The following is a 21,402-nucleotide window of genomic DNA, read 5'->3' on the forward strand; positions in this document are numbered from 1 at the left end:
GTGTCTGAGGCCAGATTTTAATTTAGGACCTCCCATCTCTGGCCTGAATCTCAATCCACTGAGCTACCCTGCTGCCTCCCATACATAGTTTCAATGAGAAGAGTTGGCACAAACATGGAGTACACTAGTAGTAAGGCACCTACACAAAGATAATACAAATGACTACCAACACAACTCATACCTTGGGTAATCCGAGTCTCTGATATCTTTTCTCTTTTTGTGTCCTCGTGTCCTCGTGTTCTCTGTTCTAACAGAATTTTTCAGCTGGGCAGGCTATTCAACTATGCTTTCTTGATTTTCTCTGTAAAGGTCTGCTCTTGGCTACCTGGGTGAATTCTTTATAGCCTCTTCTCTGCTGCCAGAGGACATATTCCTTTATGAATTTTCTACCTAACTTGATGTACAAAGTATTTTTTTAAAGGAAAGTAGAAGTATAATCTTTCTTCCCCATCCACCCCCCCCCCCAAATTTGTATCTTCCAACTTGGAATCAAAACTGTGTACCAGTTCCAAGGCAAAAATGCAGAAGAGTGGTAAGGGTTAAGAAACTGGGGTTGTGACTTGCCCAGGGTCACCCTGCTAAGAAGTGTCTGAGGTCACATTTGAACACAGGACTTTTCATCTACAGACCTGCCTCTCTGCCCAATGAACCAACTAGCTGCCCCTCTGATCTGTTTTTGATTAGCCAATAGCTAAATGTTCTCTAAATTTATTCTCCTTCACGTGTTAAAAGGCACTGGAACTCTTTGTGTTTCTTTTGACACATTCATGCTCATTACTTACCTATACTGTGATTTCATCAACTGGAAGACTCTTTTTTCCTTCTCTTTCTCTTGTTTCTGATAATCTCTTCTACTCTGAATAGTCAGAAGTTTATTTCCCTCCCCTACTAGATAAATGTTATTTGCTTTCCTCTTTTTTAAATAGATTTTGTTCATCTTTAATTCTTTGACCCATCTGGAACTTATTGTAGTATATGATATGGATGTGTGCCTAAGCATGAGGAATGTATTCTAAGTTCCAGAAAATAAACTTATAAATAACTTTTGGAATACAGCTCAAGTTTGTAAACCAATATTGATACAGAAATCCTTTGGGTCTGATGTTGTTTTTGATCCCTGGGTACAACGGTTCAACGAGTCAATATATGCCATCAACTTGTTTTTCAGCTGTTTCCTAAGAGAGTCTCTGGTTTTGTAGAGATGTCTTTTTTAAAATTTATTTTTATTTTTGTTTTCTTATTTTCTCACGAGCTGTTTCTCTTTACAAAATATAGTGTTTGTCCTAGATTTTCTCTGGTTCTCTTAATGACACGCACTCTGACCACTTGGCAGGCTTGTTGTCCTAATCAGGACAAACAGATCAGGTGTGGAAGCTTTCCTGTTTTGGCCCTTATAGGAGAGAACTTAGCAATCTGGAGGAAAAGAAGAGGTATTTTTCTAGTGAAATTAATTCAGAGATGAAACCTTCCCCTACATACTTGAAATAGTCTTAACAGAATGGGTTGGATATTTCTGAGCCCAAGTCATGAAGAAGTTAAATTTCCTGTAATAAGAACAGTTCCACATTGGATTTTGGCTTCATGATGTCATGCTGTATCCTGCTCAGAACAGGGAAAACAGAGAAGAGACAGTGGGATCCTGAATCTATATAGTGAAGACAAATGCCTTAAAAATGAAAACTGTTGAAATGTTATTTACTTTTAACTGAACTGCCAGGGAGAACAAAAATTAAATGCATTTGGATTTAACCCATTAGTTATGAGCTTGAGGTAGTGGGAGTACTCATGCTGGCTATGAAATGCCGTACCCAGGTATAAATCCTCACTCTCTACTGCAGATTCATTAGATTACAGGTCAAGTCATGTCTCCCTTGTAAATCTTTTCTGGTAACTTAGAAAGACTGAGTCACGTGGATATTATTCCTACTCCCAGGTACCAGTGTCATATATAGCAGTCTGTATCTCTCTGTTTCTGCACGCAACACTTTTTCATGCTTTCAATTTGTTTTGAATGATTGTGAAATTTTTTTTTTTACTGATAACCTTGCTTGGGTCTTTTCCCTTCATAAGCTATTATTATTATTATTTTACCTTGAAGAGTTTGAATTTTGGCATTTTGAATTGGTGGGCACTGTTTCCTTCGAAGAATCCACAGCTTAGGTTATTTTAGTTTATGTTACAGAGAAGTCACAAAATAATTCCCCCAAATATGAAAAATAATTATAGTTACAATATTGAAATGTAACTGCACTACATAAATTTGAGGAGTTAAGATGATCTGTATTTTAATTTTTAAACTGGTTCTTTCTCAAAAAATAAAACTTTTCAAATTAAATAAAAACTTCTACACTGTGAAAGATCAGTTATTTAAAGATTTCTTTCCCTCCTAATGTGTGCCTTCTTGCTAACGTTTGCACTGGGAGCCTGAAAAAAGCCATTCCCAGTCGTAAGTGGTATTTCTCTTTTACAGAAATGTGCAAAGCACAACCATGCAATGTTGCAGTAGTTTTTTTTCCCCCTCTCTCTCCCTCTTTTGCTTAGAAGACAAGTGAAAACCCTGGTGGATTCAAATATCTCCTTGATAGGCTCAGACTCTCTTAATCAGCCTGTAATGGAGCTAATGGCTGTTTGTCATCCTTGGAGATATAAATTTCCTGGCGATGTCTACTGCAGACAGTGCATGAAGTATGCTCTGTGTGCCAGCAAGGGCTGATAATCAGGGGAAGGGCAGGGTGCTTCATTAGAGAGGAGGAGAAGAGCAGAAGCTGCCGGTATACAGAACTCTGCTTTTCCACTACTGAGACATGGATAATGCTGGTAGGTAAAACAAATATTAATTCTTTAGTGCTAATGGGTTCATTTGCATTCTGCAGCATTTGGTGCAGAAGGTTTGTTTGTTCATCCTTTCTCTCCCCCCCCCCCTTTCTGTTCTGTACTTAAAATGTCCTGTTAGAGGCTGAATTTATCTTGGGCAAAATGTAGCATGGACCCCTCTGTATTGCCTAGATAAATAATCTATTTCCTTTGAAGTTTGAGAAATGTGAATAGAAATAAATTCTTATTCAAAATTTCCTTTCAAAGACTTGAGTGTTGTTATAGTTAAACTGTAAGAATTGTGGACTTTGATCCTTTTGTACTTTGAACATGAGGCAAAAATGCATCTAGTTAAGTAAAAAACTATCATGGCCAGATGGCAAAAGGTGGATGTGGAGTTAATGAGCAGAAAAAATTAAAGAAACAGCATATTATGCACAGTTTATTAACATGTCTTTATCTTACATGTAAAGGAAAATACTTGCCGTCTAATGCATTTGTCTTAAAGCCAGAAGGTATTATAGAAAAGGATGGGATCCTCTTCTGCTTGCCATTTTAATTTCAGAGGGCATGCATTCAAGAGAAACCCTGCATCTGTTCTCATTGATGGATTCGTTAGTGCCTTGACCAGCCAATCTGACAAACATTTCATACTTAATGCTTAAAGAGTTTAGTGTTTTAATGCTCAGCATCAAAGTACTTTTTGTGAACCTTGTTTCACTTGCCATTCTGACTGCACGTTGGAACTTATCCAGGGCTAGGTCTCTCCCCATGGTGCTACTTTCCATCCCCAGCTAGCTAGCAGCACTGAACTGAAGCTGTCACCAAATATGCAGTGGATTCTCTGCCTCTCGAGCTTTGCTTGTCTGATGGAGTAGCGGTTCTGCAGTGATAACCCACAATATCTTGAGAGACAGTGATTCCTTGTAATAGTGGGCAGCATGTGCAAGAAAATTTTCCAACCTGGGCTTGCACTTTTTTCAGTGAAAGCATCTTTGTTTATGAAATGTGGTGTTCTCTGGTCCTTAACATGAGCTGTGTAGGGGCGCTGATTTTTCAAAGCCTGGTGTCTTGATTTCTGCCACTAAGTTCTGTACCTAGAATAACGCATGATCGGTGGCTAAAATAATCTTTTCTTTGACATTGTCACCATAAGCCTTTTTCTTCTTTCAGTTTTGCACAGTACACTGAAATAGTATGAAATTGAAGATGGAAATTTAAGGGCTGTGAAATATGCAGAGAGAACAGAAGGGGGAAGGGAATGTGTTCCTATTTAGGAAAGGGTCAGGCTGGTTTATACATCTAGACCCCTTTTGGTGTATTTAAAAATATGCCCTAGAGACTTGGAATATAAGCTATTAGGGATACTATTCTATGATGAGGCACAGTTTCAAAATCAACCAAAAGGTTTCCCTTATTGTAGACATAGAGGCTGTACAGGTAAAAGGAGAAGAACGACACTGAATTACAAATTCAGCCTTATTTTAAACCGCTGCCATTCACAATTAATTATACTGAATTTTTGGCAGAGTTATCATTCGAATTAAAGTAAATGCCTCTCTTGAATGACATCTATTTATTTTAAAGGTCATTTAAGAAGGGGGAAAAGGAGAGTCTAAGATTGAAAACCATAGTAACAGCTTTTTCCTGTGTTGTTTCCTGTTGACTTAAAAGAGGCCCTGAGTTATGGTTTCTCCTTTGCGAACTATGGCTTTTTTCAGGAATATGTTTTCAAACACTATAGTTAAGTATTTTTATATAGTGCAGTAGTCTTGTTAAAATAACCATGTTTCTTGTCAATTCTCTAATACCTGTTAACAACAGAGAATATCTTTTGAAAATACCAATTTCTACCCTGTTTTGAAGTTTAGTAAAATTTGTCAAATAGGTAAACATTACTGTTGAACTGATAAATTTGTTTCAAAATACATCTTTAAAGCCTATTGGACATACTTCCTTATAATGAGTGTCTTTTTTATTAGTACATGTGATGATTCTGTTCTCCTTTTTCTAAAGGAATTGTTTGATGATACAAACAATTCACTAGAAATACACATAAAATTTTCTCAAAAAAATTGTATCTGCTACCAGATAGTTAACATTATGAACATAAGTAGCCAAGAATAATATCAAAAATATCTTTAACAGAATAAATGTAGAATCATTGTGGGTTTTCACAAATTCAATTTAAGTAAGATAAAGATGCTAAATACTTCCCCAAATGTTTCTATAATGAGTCCCTTCAGGCACACCATTCCCCTCCCCCTTGCATTATTTATATATAAATAATCTATTTCCCTTGAAGTTTGAGAAATGTGACTATAAATAAATTTTAATTCAAAAATACCCTTCAAAGACTTGAATGCTTTTATAGTTAGCCCTATAGTTATAGTGGTTTAGGCATAATATCTTAGAATCTACCAATCCATCTGCTGAACTGAACTACTGAAGGCCAGGATTAACAATTTGGCCATCAGTGTCAGAGAATCTGGCCTTCTCCTGAATAGGTTTTCCCAGTCAGGGTTTGTATAATTGTTAGGGAGAGACTAATAATTGCTACACATGAGCAGAATGACTCTCCTTAATTTATTCAAACTGAGTTGAATACTCCTCCAAAGTCCTTTATAGGACAAAAATGTTTTTTTTGTTTGTGGTCTCTATTGGTAGTGAAGTGGTTGCTGGCTCCACATTTGAGTGTGCGATTAAGCAATTATGCTGTTGTGAATGTGTCCATTTTCTAGTTAGGCAGCAAAGAGCTGACATTCCTACTATTCCTGAGAATGAGACATCCTTTCACTATAATTGCTAGCTTAAGTATTCCTTTAAAAGCTTTTCCTGGAACAACAATAAAATATTAATCAAATAATATGTGTGTTGTATGTCAAAGCAGTTTAAGCAATGTTTGAACTTTTTTGAGGGGGGGGTCATATGATTCTATCTGTGGGGAAGGACCTGATGATTCAGCTAGATGACAGCCTTTTTTTTACAAACCAGAAAGAAGCAAGAGTGCTTCATTGCATCACAAGGAATCTCCAGTTATTATCTACCAACAGAAAGTTGTATTGCTAGGCAACTTTGATGCCTTCCTCTCATGAAGGGCTGTTAGTAACAAGTTGTGAAAACAAATCTAGAAGCAAAGTATATAAGTATTATCTTTGACATTGTAATCATCTGAGCAACATTCCTATGAACTGTAATTTGTTCTTGTATACTTATTGGGATGATGACTATCCTTATGAGAAAAAGATACTTTATCATAAAAAAAACACATGATGTGAGCTCAAAAGTACCAGGGCAGGGGCAACTAGGTGGCTCAGTGGAGGGGGAGCCAAGTCTGGACACAGAAGGTCTTGGGTTCAAATGTAGCCTCAGACACTTCCTAGCTGTGAAACCCCATGCAATTGCCCAGCCCTTACCTCTCTTTTGCCTTGGATCCTATACTCAGTATTGATTCTAAGGCAGAAGGTAAGGATTTGTGTGTGTGTGTGTGTGTGTGTGTGTGTGTGTGTGTGTGTGTCTGTCTGTCTGTCTGTCTGTCTGTCTGTGTGTGTCTGTGTGTATGTGTTTGAGGATAGTTGAAGTCACTCATTTTGGAGCAAAGACTTGACAAGGTTTAGAATGCCTCCCCTTCCCTTTAAAGTCAGTCCATTTGGCTTAACGACTAGAGTACTTCGATTCCTAATGATCCTTACCTTGAGCACAGAGCATTCTGTTGTAATTTGCAGAACTACTTGCCATACACATTTAGCAAATGGTGAGGAAGGCATACGAAAGCATTTCCTGTGAAGGGCCAGGGCCCTCCATGTCATACCAAGTTGATTTGTACAAGGCTAAAGTAAGCCCAATTTATATTTTTTATACCATGCCTACCATTTTTTCCCTCCTGGAATCATGTCTCATTGCTATGCAATTTCAACCACCATTGCACTTATTATATCAAGTCAACAAGCATTTTTATTTAAAAATTTTAATGGATTAATTAGTTTTTAAAAATATTTATTTTATGTTTACATGATTCATAACAAGCATTTTTTAAGAGCCTCCTATGTGCCAGGAACTGGATCCCAGATCCCAGATCCCAGAAAATGCAAATGCATACACACACACACACACACACACACACACACACACACACACACACACACAAAACCCAGACCCTGTTTTTAAGGAGCTCATATTCTAAAAGAGAAGACAACACACAAACAATTATGTCCAAATAAGCTATATACAGGATAAACTGAAAATAATTAGCAGAAGGGAGGCATTAATATTGAGGGAGATTAGGAAAGACTTCTTGTAATAGGTGAAATTTTAGTAGGGACTTGAGAGAATCCAGGGAAGTCAGGAGACAGATATGAGAAGGGAAACAGCCCCCATGCCTAGGGACAATCCAGTGAAAAGACCCCTAGCCAGGAAATGGTGTGTCATGTAAGGAACAGTCATTGGATCCCCGAATATATGGTGGTGGGTAAGATGTAAAAATACTGAAAGATAGTAAGTGTCTAGGTTATAGAGGGAGGCTTTAAAAGCCAAACAAGATTTTATATTTGATCTTGGAGGTGATAGGAAACCACTAGAATTTATATGGAGAGGGTGGAGGAGAGACAAAGTCAGATGTGCATTAGGAAGATCAATTTGACAGCTGAATAGAGGACGGTCTGGAATGGGGAGAGACTTGAAGCTGAGAAATCAACCAGCTTGCAGTTGAAATAGCCCAGGATGACATGATAAAAGCCTGCACCAAGGTGGTGACAGCATCAGAGGAGGGGAAAGGGTATAAATGAGAAACGTCACAATAGTGGAATTGATGGACTTGGCAACTGATTTCATCTGAGGGGTAAGGTAAGAGAGAGAGTAAATAATAATGGATGACACCTAGGTTGTGAGCTTGAGTGACTGGGAAGATGGTGGTCTTGACAGTAATGAGAAAATTAGGAAGAAGAGAAATCTTGGGGGGAAAGATAATGAGTTCAATTTTGGACATATTGATTTTAAGATATCTGTTAGGTGCTAGGTGGTATAAGTCCAGTTTTGTTTAAGAGCTGATCAGCCCTAGTGTGATGAGGCAGAGTAGCAGTGGTGACTGGGAAATATATAGGACCAGTGCTCAGAATGGAAGTAAGGGGAGTGAGGTGAGGACCCACATGCATTCTGCCTATCATAGTAGCTGTTCTGAGACAGAATTAACCATGAAAAAAGTAACAGGATCAGCACAATCCATTTTAGAAGCAGTGGTATCCCATTCTTTGCTAATGGAGACACTGACATGTAGAATTAATTATTAGTTATTATTATTAATTATTAGGTCAATTTCTTTTAAAAATCATTTTAGAAATCATGTATGCACTGAGCAAGTTCTTTGTCCTAAAATGTAAGTTCTGAATCCTAGGAATGATTACTGCCCCTATAGACACTATAACCCTACAAAGCCCAAAGCTAGAATAGAGACCTCGAAATAAGCGAGGGTCCAGGAAGGTAGACCTTCCCCTATCACACTGACTGTGCATGATTTATGATACTCTGGAGTGTAGACTCTGATATGAATACTGAGTACTCTGTATTCTTTGTGGTCCAGTCTTTCCAGTCATGTCTGACCTTATTTGGGGTCTTCTTGGCAGAGATAATGGAGTGGTTTGCTACTCCCACTCTAATTCATTTTATGAATGAGGAATCTGAGGCAAGAAAGATTAAGTGACTTACTGGGGTCACACAGCTAGTAAGTGTCTGAGACCAGATTTGATCTCAGGAAGAGGAGTCTTCTTGATTCCAGGTCCAGCACTGTATCTACTTTGCTGCTCACTTTATACTCTACAGGGTAATAATATAAGAGGAAAGCTTTGCTATCCTGAACCCTGGAAGGTTAAGTTTCTACTTTTCCACAAGCTGAGCAACTATCTTCACTAACAATTTCCTAACCATGCAGTTTGGGGCTTGAAATTCTAATTATGTGATGGTTATATATATATATATATATATATATATATATATATATATATATATATATATATATATATGTATTCTTTCATTAGGAGATGGTAGAATTAATTCAGGCTGAAAAATGTAATTTAGAGATATAGTTGTCCAACATGTTGGAACTTCTTCAAACACGGTCAGTGTTTTGTTCTTTATATTCCTCATAACTAGAGAGTCATTGTTGTATAGAGATGGAAAGTTTCATTAAAATTAAGGAGACCTGGATTCAAGTCTTGCCTCTGATACATACTTGCTGTGTGACCCTGGGCAAGTCACTCAACCCCTGCCTCCTGTTGATATCTCTTCTCAGAAGTTATAGCATTCAAGGCTTAGTTACAAAATCATTACAGTATTGTACTGGTAGAGGGAATTTCCTCATGAAGAGTTCCCTATGCTAATGAAAATTCAGGTCTAAAACAAATAAACAAAAACCTTCATAGTAGCTCACACCATGAGACATGTAGTGGGCACTCTAGTTATCTAATGAATGAATGAATGCGTTTTCCATTTTATTGAGAATTGCATTCATTCCTACTCTGTAATACCTTTTATAATGTTCCAGACTTATGATTATTTTATCAAATAATAATTTCCTTAAGAAGTTATTATTTAAGGCATTAATAATTAGTGTTGTTGTTGAATCATTTCAGTTATGTCTGACTATGACATGGTTTCTTTCTTTTTCTTTTTTCCTTTTTTTTTGGTAGAGTTATACTTAGAACCAGGTTTGTTGATATTTAATTCCCTGTTCTTTCATTATTTCTGGTTAAAATACCAATTTTTTTTGCAAAGATACTGGAATAATTTGCCATTTTCCTTTTCTAGAGCATTTCACAAATGAGGAAGTTGAGGCATACAGGGTTAAGTGGCTTGCCCAGGGCCACACAGCTTGTAAGTGTCTGAGACCAAGAAAATGAATCTTCTTGACTCCTATCCACTATGCCACCTTAGCTTTCCTATATAGTAGAAGGATAACTTTAAAAGAGAATATCCTGTCTGATGATTATCTGTGAAAACTTAGCTACTCTCAGAAATGCAATGATTTGGGACAATTTTGAAAGATGTATGATGAGGAATGCTATCTACTTCCAGAGAAAGAACTATTGGAGTCATCTTTCATATCAGTGTGTTTTTAGTTTTATTTTGTGATTTTGGTTATTTATGAGTTACAACAATGACCAATATGGAAGTGTATTTTGCATGACAATAAAAATAAAATTTTAAAAAGAAAGACTATCCTCTCTATAAAATGTTTCCAAAAAGAAATAAAACTTGATAAATAGGGGGGGTATGATACTTCTAGGATTGTATTTTTTTCTTAAGGTATTAAATTTTATTTTATTTTTCTCCAATTACATGTAAAAACTGTTTCCTACATTTTCCAAAGAATATTGAGTCTTGAATTCTATCCCTCCCTCCCTCTGCCTCCCTTGAGATAGTAAGCAATAGGATTGTATTTTCTTTAAAAATATTTTTCCATGTTTACATGATTCATTTCCTTTCCCTCCTCTCTTCCCTCCCCATACCCAGAGCCAATAAGCCCTTCTACTGGATTATACAAATGTTGTCACTTATACCTATTTCCATATTATTCATTTTTGTAATAAAGCAATCTTTTAAAACCAAACCCTCAAATCATATACCCATATAAACAAATAAGTTATATGTTTTTCTTCTGTGTTTCTATTCCCATGGTTTTTCCTCTTGACATGAATAGCATTCTTTCTCATAAGTCCCTTGGGATTGTCTTATAGTAGCAAAGTTCATTACATTGGATTGTTTCACAATGTTTCATTTTCTGTGTACAATGGTCTCTTGGTTCTGCTCATTTCACACTGCATCAGTTCCTGGAGGTTCTTCCAGTTCATATAGAAATCCTCTAGTTCATAGTATTGTATTTTCAAAGCAAGTTTCATGAAATAAATTATGAACCTTAAAAATGAAACTCCCTATAGGATAAGGCTCTAGAAAGGACTTGAAATCATTTAATGCAACACCTTTCATTTTGCAGATGAGGAAATTGAGTCTTAGAAAAGAGAACTAATTTGGCCATGGTCACATAAAAAGTTATCAGTAGACTAACCCCATTTGCCCAGGCTCTTGCCCTTCTGTCTTAAAGTATTCTAAGACCGAAAGTAAGGATAAGAAAGAAAGAAAGAAAGAAAGAAAGAAAGAAAGAAAGAAAGAAAGAAAGAAAGAAAGAAAGAAAGAAAGAAAGAAAGAAAGAAAGAAAGAAAGAAAGAAAGAAAGAAAGAAAGAAGAAGAAAGAAGGAAAGAAGGAAAGAAAGAAAGAAAGAAAGAAAGAAAGAAAGAAAGAAAGAAAGAAAGAAAGAAAGAAAGAAAGAAAGAAAGAAAGAAAGAAAGAAAGAAAGAAAGAAAGAAAGAAAGAAAGAAAGAATTACTGGTAGAACCATGCTGATGTTGAATTCTTTGTTCTTTCATTAACTGGTTAAAATATCAAAGTAGTTCACTTGAGGTATCCTAAATTCCATTCACAGTTTTGCTCCTTTTTTTGTTGAGACATTGACTGCAACTGGAAGAATTATCCTGCATTTACTGTCTGAACAGTTTCATTCATTTAGGTATGGACAACAACCTGGCAAGATGGATCAGTAAAATTTACTGATTGGACTATCTTGTTTACTTGCAATATGAGGAAGTATCCAGCTGTAATGATTCATTGGTGTTCCATTTTATGGGCTGTTGGCCCATGAATTATTTCCTTTTGCATTCTTCTCTCTCTAGTAACAAGACTTGTCTGAAGTCTGACTCTTTCCTGCAAACAGGTTCATACAAATCAGTTAATATTTAGAATGTGGGGAAGTAGGAACAGAATCTCTGTTTCTAGCATTTTGGTTTTGTTTGAAAGAAAAAGAGTGTTTTAAGGAATGTGTTTTAAAACTTGGGTTTTAAGACCACTAGAATTTTGTCTGAGAAGATCTCCACCAGTCCCAAGGCAATAGAATACCAGTATGTATTGCATTGTACATTTGCATGGGATAGGAAAGCTGGTCATCTGGGTGAAGGATAGCTACTGAAAAGCCCCAGAAAGTCCCAGTGGGAAATAGGGGAGGGGGCAGTTAAGGCTCTAACTGCCTCCTTCTTCACCTGACCTACCTCTCTAACTCCCAGATCCTTAAAAATAGTAAAACCTGTATGATCTTGGAGAAATCATTTGATTTCACCTCTTTGGTTCTCAATTTACTCATCTGTAAAATGAAGTGGCTAGACTAAATGACCTTTAAGGTTTCGGCAAGTTTTCAATCAAATCTTCTGTTCCTTTCATTTTCTCTTGCCTTTTTTCATTTTGTATTCTTCCCATCACCTCCAAAGCCTTATGACTTTTCCAATGTCTATTTTTCTGAACATTGGGAGACATTCTTTTGTAAACAAGCTTGATATGTACTTCTAGTGTGTTATCATGTTAAATCAATGTCTGCTGCCAGGTAATTGATGAATTGAAAATCTACTTGAATTGTTCATGTCTTCTTTTGACTTCTGGTTTTGAGTCTTTCTACCATTTTGTTTCTTCTTAGGATTACTCTTAATAGGGCAAAAGAGAAGGAACTCAAGTCAACAAGCCCCTTATAAGCAAGGGGCTTCTTAATTATCTTCCTATCTCCTGTATAGATTATTTATTGCATATACTGTCAGACACATCTAAGTATCACTTGATTTATTGAACTCTTTTTCTCCCTTTTTAAAAAATCATTGATTAAAAATGGATAACTTCATGACAAAAGGAGAGGGTTGGGAAGGGAACTGAGGGAAGGACACATTCATAAGTGAATGTAATATAAATACAAAAGACATCAATAAAATAATATAAACTTTTCAATCTATTAGAGTTTAAACTAAATGCTCTTCAAGATATCTTCTCTTTATCTTCTCTTTTCTCATTTTATTGTCCCCCCTCAAAATGTTATATGTTTCCTTAACTTACTATAGTCTCTTGTGTAGTGAATGCATTTAATAAATGATTATTAAATTAATATATGAATGAAATCAGTCATTTAACTCATCAAAGCAATTCTAAACTAAGTTAAGTAGAGGTTAAAACTATTGCCCAAAAAGAAATTTGATATCTGTAAGTTAGAATAGATAACTGACAAGATATATATTTGAGAGCATTTCATCATTTATTAAATATGGAATATGATAAGCTAATCCCATAGTGTATAAAACAGGCACTGTGAGTATGCATAAAAGGGCAATGTGAAGACATCTCTCCATCTTTATGATCTGATTAGTTCAGTGCAGATTTTTAAAAAGGAAAACCAAATAGGAAATAACAGTGTCTAAGGAGTTCTTATCAAACTTATAAATACCCTTCTGCTCATAGTGGAAGTAACATCATTCTTGAGTGATAAAGAAATGATAGTAGTGGTGGAATCCTTTTTAGCTTTTCATATAATTGTGACATTCTTCAAGAGGAAATCCTTTGTGAAGTATATAGTAATCCTTTAAAATATGTTGTGATTGTATGTCTCTATTTTAAAAAGTCCAGATATTTTCATTTGAAATATGAGGTAATTTTAGGACCATTAATATAAAATTTGAAAGGAAATTTTTCAAAAAAGCATGATGAAATGGGTTTTGAAATGCAATGGGAGTTCACTTTGATGGAACATGAAGGAATTTGGCTCTTACTTTTTCTGTCTCCCTTCCTCAAAAGAGACTTGGTAGTAGCCATTCATTATTAGAAAGAAGGAAGATAAGAGATTAACCTGGGATCAAGAATGACAGTTCCTTTGTCTCACTTTTGTTGCACCTGGCCATGAATAGGACTTTCACAGCCAGTGCTATAATAAGCTATGTTCCATATACCTTTTTCCTGACCCAAGTTTTATAATATTAACTCTTAGAATATCCTCTGAAGATAATGTTATATATACAATGAGTATCTTGTTTTATTTAAACTTTAATGAATATGTTGGGGAAAAAAGCCATATTAACAAAGAAAGCAAGTTTTCCTACTGGTTTTAGGCTATTTTAAAAATCCCTGCAGCATTTTCCTGGCGTCACTCAGGAAGCTATTAATAACTCTCTGTTAAGACCTTCAAAATTAGATTGCATTTTTTATTTTTTACTCATTTAAATCACTCATCCATTTCTAATGTATAAAATATAGATTCTGCTGTCATTGGCATCTACAAGTACAACTGATATTTACAATATGTTTTCTGCTGTTATATGTCCCTCTTTTTAACCCCCTATAAAACCCAAGTCTGTGTGGATAATGAATCATTATAGTTCTTGCTCCTGCTTGGATTGTCAAATTATTCACCTTTCTTTTCTACCATTGGTACTATGAGAGAAGCAGTGTGATATAATAGAAAGGGAGCTAACACAGAAGTCAGGAAGACCTGAGTTGAAATCCTGACTCTGACCCATACTTTCTGTGTGACCCAAACTTCTCAGCACCCTGCTGGCAGCTGTGTAAGACTAGAAGTATTTGAGCAGGCTCCAGTTTACAGTGGTAATAGGAGTTCCTCAGAGGGAGTTCCCTATGCAAATGAAATCCACTAGATCACTGAGAATAATAATAAAGAAGAGGAAAAGGAAGAGGAGGAGAAAAAGAAGAGGAAGAAGAAAAGAAAGAAGAAGAGAAGGAGGAGGAAGAGTGGGAAAAGGAGACTCCTCCTGGAAATGCTAATAAACTACATTATTCATACCTTTTCCTAAACTTCATATTGTCATTACTTTGTTATTATATGAACTCTTACTTTATTAATCAAACATTAAACAGACTAAGGCATTGCTGGTAGAGTTGTGAACTGATCCAACCATTCTGGAAGGCAATTTGGAATTATGCCCAAAGGGCTATAAAAGAATGTGTATTCTTTGATCCAGTAATATCATTACTAGGTCTGTATCCCAAAGAGATTTTTAAAAATGGGAAAGAACATGTTTGCACAAAAATACTTATAGCTACTCTTTTTATGGTGGCAAAGAATTGGAGAATGGCTGATCAAATTGTCATATATGATGCTATAAGGAATGATGAACAGGATGACTTCAGAAAGAGTAGGAAAGACCTACAGTGAAATAAGCAGAACCAGGAAAACATTATACATGGTAACTGCAATATTGTAGAATGATCAAATGTGGTAGACTTTGATACTAATAGTAATACAATGATTCAGGACAATTCTGAGGGACTATTGACAAAGAATATTATCCACCTCCAGAGAAAAAACTGTTGTAGAAATGCAGATGAAAACATAATTTACCATTTTTTTATTTGGGTATATGCTTTGGGGTTTGGGTTTTATAAGATTGTTCACTTATAAAAATGAATAATATGGAAATATATTTGGTATGGTAATATATGTATAACCTATGAAAAAAAATAATGGTTTCTCACTTAAAAAAACCCACATTAACCAGAGGCTTCACAGATAACTTGTACAAAATTATATGAAATGTTTTGGACTCCCTTTAGAAGGAAGAAAAAGTCATGGTATGATTTTGGCTATAACTATTATTATTATTCAGTAATTTTTTAGTTGTGTCTGATTCTTCATGACTTTCTTAGCAAAGATATTGGAGTGGTTTGCTATTTTCTTTTCCAAGTCATTTTACAGATGAGGAAATTGAGACAAGCAGGGTTAGATTATGTCTTCAGAATCACACTGCTAATATCAGAGGCCACATCTGAACTCAAGTCTTCCTGACTATATCCACTGTATGCCTGAGCTGTTCCATGTAAGGCATATCACAGATTATATTACAGATATTAAAAGTTCTATACTTCTTACTTTACTAATTTCTTCATGGATTAATGCTTCATTTCTTAGTCTAATGTCTAATAAAACTCAAGAAATAAAAGGTAAAGATTTACTCATTAAGAAATGAAGACAGGTTTGGTTTCAGAGAAAATGCAAATTGACTCAGATTGAAGTGAGCAGAACAAGCAGAATTGTTGATAAAATAACCAAAATTTTGTAAAGATTTAAAAAAACCCTTTAAAAACAAATGGAATCATGATTCCATAGGATTTATGATAAAACCAGCTGTAGATAGAGAGGAATGGGCTCAGTGCAGTTTGAGATTTTTATTTTGGACAAGGCCAATATGAGAATTTATTGTGCTTGACCATCCATGTTTTTCAGCAGGATTTTGATTTTCTTGGTTTCTCAGTGAGGAAAAGGATGGGATATCCGGGGTGTGAGAAAGACAAAAGACAAAATCTTCCTTTAGAAAGAAATTAATTTAGAAATACCCCCTCTTTGTCTATGTTGAACTTCTCCCTTTTTAGTCTGAATTAATATTGATAAACTCCCTACCCTGGAGCATTTTACAAGGACTTGAGAGAGAACACAGAAGACCTGAGAAATTTGTACCCCTATACTTTTAAGAAGGGAGACACCATAGACATATGATACCTGGAAAACAATTTCACAAACAAAGCATCCTCAAATGAAATTAATTGAATAGAAAGCAAGCATTTAAATGGTTCTTTTCTTTAAGAGATACATTTTGAGCCAGGTTTTTAAGGAGACCATAGACGTGAACTGGCAGAAAAGAAAACCTCTCATCTATTCTCCAGGGTTGTGTTTTTTAATTATAAAGTTAAAGTTTTGCACTTTTTTGATAGTTTTCATTTTTACATATTTCTTTACAAATAGACCCTTCTCTCCCCTCTTTTTCTTTTCTTTTTTTTTTTAAAACCCTTACCTACTATGTATTGATTCCAAGGCAGAAGAGACAGAAGAGTGGTAAGGGCTAGGCAATGAGAGTCAAGTGACTTGCTCAGGGTCACACAGCTAGGAAGTGTCTGAGGCTAGATTTGAACCCCTGACCCCCCATCTCTGGGCCTGACTCTCAATCCACCTTGCCACCCAGTTGCCCCCTTTCCCCTCTTTTTCTTAAGAAACCATTCTTTCCCCTCAAAGATTAAAAAAAATTAGAGACAAGAGTTCAACAAAAGCAATCAGCAGGGGGCAGCTGGATGGCTCAGTGAATTGAGAGCCAGGCCTAGAGACTGGAGGTCCTATGGCCTCAGACACTTCCTAGCTATGTGACCTTGGGCAAGTCACTTAACCCCCATTGCCCAGCCCTTACTGCTCTTCTACCTTGGAACTGATACACAGAATTTATTTTTAAGATGAAAGGCAAGGTTAAAAAAACCCACAATATGTTGATTCTAACATTATGTGCCCCTCACATCTGCAACAAAAGGGGAGACATACATTTTTTTCAACATTTTCCAAAGGTTATTTTTGGTCATTATAATTGCACAGCATCCCATTTTGTTCAGAACTATCTTTAGTTCCCTGTAAGATATCTCCACTTCAATTTCCCACCCTTACCTTAAATGTAACATGTCTCAAATGAATATTTTCATGTTTCTTACAAAATTAATTTCTTCTCTAAAATTCTCTATTTCTGTTACTGACAACCCCTACATTTACTGAGTCTTGAAACCCTGGAGCTGCTTTGACACTCCACTCTTTTTTATCTTCTATATACAATCTGTCACTAAGTTCTCTCAAGGATTAGTGACTTAAACCTCTTAGATTTTTCCTTTTTTCTCTCTTCACCCTTCTGCAAACATTGTTTCCTCTTAAATTGAACTGAAGCAGACTCTTGACTTGTGTTTCACTGACAACCTGATCAAAAGCTTTTTGATCTGGAGCATTTCCCTGCTCTAGAACCCTCATTGTTTCCTCATTGTCTCTGATATAAAGACCAAGGTCTTCATCCCGACATTTAGCATTCTCAACAATCTGATCACACCTTACATTCTTAACAGAAATAATAATACCTTACATTTACATATCAGAATAGTGAAAGACCTGGAATTCCTACCATCTACATATCAGATAGAAGAACTATAGATGTGCCCCTTAGAAGAAAATACACAAGAGGGTGGATACTATAGCAACTTTCAAGAAGTTGAAGGGCTATAGTTTAGAAGATGGGTCAGGCTACTACTATCTGGCCTGGAGGCCAAAACTAGGAACAATATGCTTGATTTCAGAAAAAAAAATACTTTCTAGTAATTAAAGCTATCCAAAAGTGTAATGAAATCCCTATCACTTGAGGTTTTCCCCTCAATTCTTTTATCCAGATCCAAATCTAGATTGTTGCATATCATGTATTTTATATGCTTTGAGTGTATGTCTCTAAAATTCTTTAATTTTGTGACTTATTGATTTTTCTGGCAATGCTCAGCAAGTTGAGAGTAGAAAACAAATGATAGGATTAAACAGAGTACCTTGAGTATACTAAGTCCTTAGTAAATCCTTTAAAAAAAAAAACAACTCTTGCCTTCTGTCTTAGAATTGACACTAATTATTGGTTCCAAGGCAGTAGAGATTCCATGGCAGATTCTAAGGTAAGGACTATAGCAATGGGAGTTAAGTGAGTTGTCCAGGGTCACACAATTGGGAAGTATCTGAATCTAAATTTGAACTACAGTCCTCCTACCTCCAGGCCTGGTGCTCTATCCACTATTCTACCTAACTGCTCCACTAGGTACTTTAAAAAAAAATTAAGTTCACTTATGTAATTAATTAATTAAGAATATTTTTCCATGGTTACATGATTCATAGTTTTTCCCTCACCCCTTCTAACCCCCTTTATATAGCCAACAAGCAATTCCACTGGGTTTTATATGTATCATTGATCAAGACCTATTTCCATATTATTAATATTTGCAATCGAGTGTTCATTTAGAGTCTACATCCCAAATCATATCCCCTTGACCCATGTGATCAAGCAGTTGTTTTTCTTCTGTGTTTCTATTCCCACAGTTTTTCCTCCGAATGTGGATAGTGTTCTTTCTCATAAGTCCCTCAGAACTGTCCTGGATCATTGCATTGTTGCTAACAGAGAAGTCCATTACATTTGATTGTGCCACAGTGTATCCGTCTCTGTGTACAATGTTTTCCTGGTTCTGCTCCTCTCACTCTGCATCAATTCCTGGAGCTCATTCCAGTTCACATGGAATTCTTCCAGATCATCATTCTTGTAAGGACAGGTTGCAAAGGAAAAGATGGAACATTGAAAGAAGAGGTGAATGACAGGCAGAGACCATTAGTACCAGAGGATCATGGGAGAGAAGAACTGATCTGGAGGAGCTCCAAAAGGAATTCTGGGCTTTTGGTGTGGAGATCTCAAGGTGGGTGGAAGCATCTCACCTTACCAGAGATTTGCCAAGAGCCTGATCAAAGATTTTCCAAGTGTCCAATTCCAGCATTTCTTCTTAAGAGTATTTCACCATCGTAATACTTCGGACAACATCTAACTTGAGAGTCAAATCTCTTTGGACCTGTGAGGGTTTAGGACTCTCAGCCAGACAGGGTCAGACCCTCTCTTAACCTATTGCACCTGCCCTGTTTATTCCTTGACCCTATAAGTAGTTATTTAGGAGTGAGAGATAGTGGGAAGAGAAGGTGAAACTCTGCCTGGCTCCAAAGCTGACAGAGTGAGGGACCTTTTGGGACATAAATATTAAGGACCCCAACTCCCTCAACCCAACTCCCCATATTTCCTCATAGTCATTATCCATTAAATCATTTTACACACAGATATTTTCAAGTGGTTTACTCAAGGAGCTAAAGGAAAGCAACTCATTGTGGCTACAGATCAGCCATAAAGGCTTACAGATCAAGACCCCTCCCCCGCTGAGTTAGAGGACTCAGGGGAGGCTTATCCTTCTGACCTTTTCATACAAAGGAATTTGGGAGCACCCCTTATATCACCTGATAGGGGAGACTTGCCTTCATCTCTCCATCACCCATTCATAACAGGGGAAACCACAATTTCTCGAGTAACACCCCTTGAGAGCACAGCCCAGAAGGAAAGAGAGAGAGAGAGAGAGAGAGAGAGAGAGAGAGAGAGAGAGAGAGAGAGAGAGAGAGAGAGAGAGAGAGAGAGAGAGAGAGAGAGATGGTAGGAGCCACTTCATCTAGGCTTCTACCACCCAACACCTCACCTCCTCCTCAAATAGCTCTTTAGTCCATCAAACACCACCCCCAGAGAAACTTCAGTACTATTCTACAAATACTCCTTACATTCCTTACAACACAATAGTATTCCATCACCACCATATACCAGAATTTGTTCAGCCATTTCCCAATCGAGGGACACCCCCTCATTTTCCATTTTTTGCTGCCAAAAAGAGTGTGGCTATGAATATTTTTTACAAGTATTTTTCCTTATTATCTCTTTGGGGTACAAACCCAGCATCCACTAAGTACTTTTTAAATTTAATTCACCCAAGACTAGGAACTGGCAAGATGAATGTGGTCAAAGAACAAGAATTCTAAGATGGTTTCATTTTTTTAAAGTGGCTCCCCAGGCAAAAAAAGAAGCAAAGGAAGCTGGTAGAGGACTCTTGGCCTGAAAGAAATAATGAGGTGAATGAGGATGAAAAGAACTTAAAAGCATAGTAGTCTGAGCCTATTTAATATAGAGTCAAACAATATCCCATTACTTAGTAGCCCTGAGATTATCACTATATTACAACATGATGTGCTAATTGATGAGAAGTACAGCACAGTATGCAGAAAGCCAGTCTTGAGTTCAAAAAGACCTGTGTAAGTGTTGCTTCTGAACCATCATAGTGATATAACTTTACACTGCTCAATGCCTCAGGCAATTCTTTAAAATTATAAATTATAAAAGAGTTGTATGCCTTCATTGATAGAAAGAATTTACATATAGGATGTTTTACCATACTTTGAAATTCTGAGTCTGGATCCAAAAAAATGATTGATGTTCATAATATGGACCCTGGATCATCTAGAAAAAATTTAAATGTTTAGCAGCATCCACTGTTAAGAATAATTGGGGGGCATCTGGGTGGCTCAGTGGATTGAGAGTCAGGCCTAGAGAAGGGAGGTCCTGGGTTCAAATCTGACCTCAGACACTTCCTAGCTGTGTGACTCAGGGCAAGTCACTTAATCCCCATTGCCTAGCCCTTACTGCTCTTCTGCTTTGGAGTCAATACAGAGTATTGACTCCAAGACAGAAGGTAAGGGTTAAAAAAAAAAAAGAATAATTGTAAATCATTTCAGACAATATGGTAGAAAGAAAACAAATTTTCTAATTCATGATATAGCCTTCAGTAATAATACATTTTAATTTATGATTTTTTATCTTTTAAATTATTATATCATAGTATATTATATCTATGAAATATCTTCCCTTGATTGAATAAATGAGATGCCACCATAATACTACTGGGAAAATAAGGACAATAGATTTGTGTTTTAAAGTATTAAATATGGTTTCATACTTTTGTTCACTAGGAAAATAAAGTGAATGTAACTGTTTTCCCTTCCTTAAAAATTCCTACTCATTAATATTTGTATTAAAATTCATATTTATCTTTTTAAGCTTAAATTTTTTCAATTAAATGTAGAAACCATTTTTGACAATTATCTGACATTTTGTGGTTCAGATTCTTTCCCTCTTTCTGAGCCCCCTACATGTATATATCTTGAGGAAACTAGGTGACTTAGTAGATAAAGTTGGATTTTAAGACTGGAAGACCTGAATTTGACTCTTGTTTTAGACACTTAGTAGTTATGTATTATAAGGGTGATATTAGAAATTAAGTCTTGATATATTAGTTTAGAGATAAGAAGTAGAGAAGCTCTC

The 21,402-nt window shown here is 36.1% G+C and overlaps 1 protein-coding gene across 3 annotated transcripts in view; it reads left to right on the forward strand.

Moving 5' to 3' along the window:
- Window positions 1-1,628: 1,628 nt before the first annotated feature.
- The window catches only part of PHACTR2 (phosphatase and actin regulator 2), a 283,035-nt gene continuing 263,261 nt past the window's right edge, over window positions 1,629-21,402 (forward strand). Inside the window, exons 1-2 of one of the 3 annotated variants that reach the window (XM_007484658.3) lie at window positions 1,629-1,812; window positions 2,542-2,817. In XM_007484658.3, coding sequence (XP_007484720.2) covers window positions 2,805-2,817 — 13 coding nt within the window. In that variant the 5' untranslated portion in view covers window positions 1,629-1,812; window positions 2,542-2,804. Of the gene's footprint in view, window positions 1,813-2,374; window positions 2,818-21,402 lie in introns of those variants that run through there. The other 2 variants (XM_056818888.1, XM_056818886.1) reach the window with 2 other exon arrangements.

The sequence above is a fragment of the Monodelphis domestica genome, chromosome 2 (genome assembly GCF_027887165.1).
Source record: "Monodelphis domestica isolate mMonDom1 chromosome 2, mMonDom1.pri, whole genome shotgun sequence".
NCBI classification, from domain to species: Eukaryota; Metazoa; Chordata; class Mammalia; order Didelphimorphia; family Didelphidae; genus Monodelphis; species Monodelphis domestica.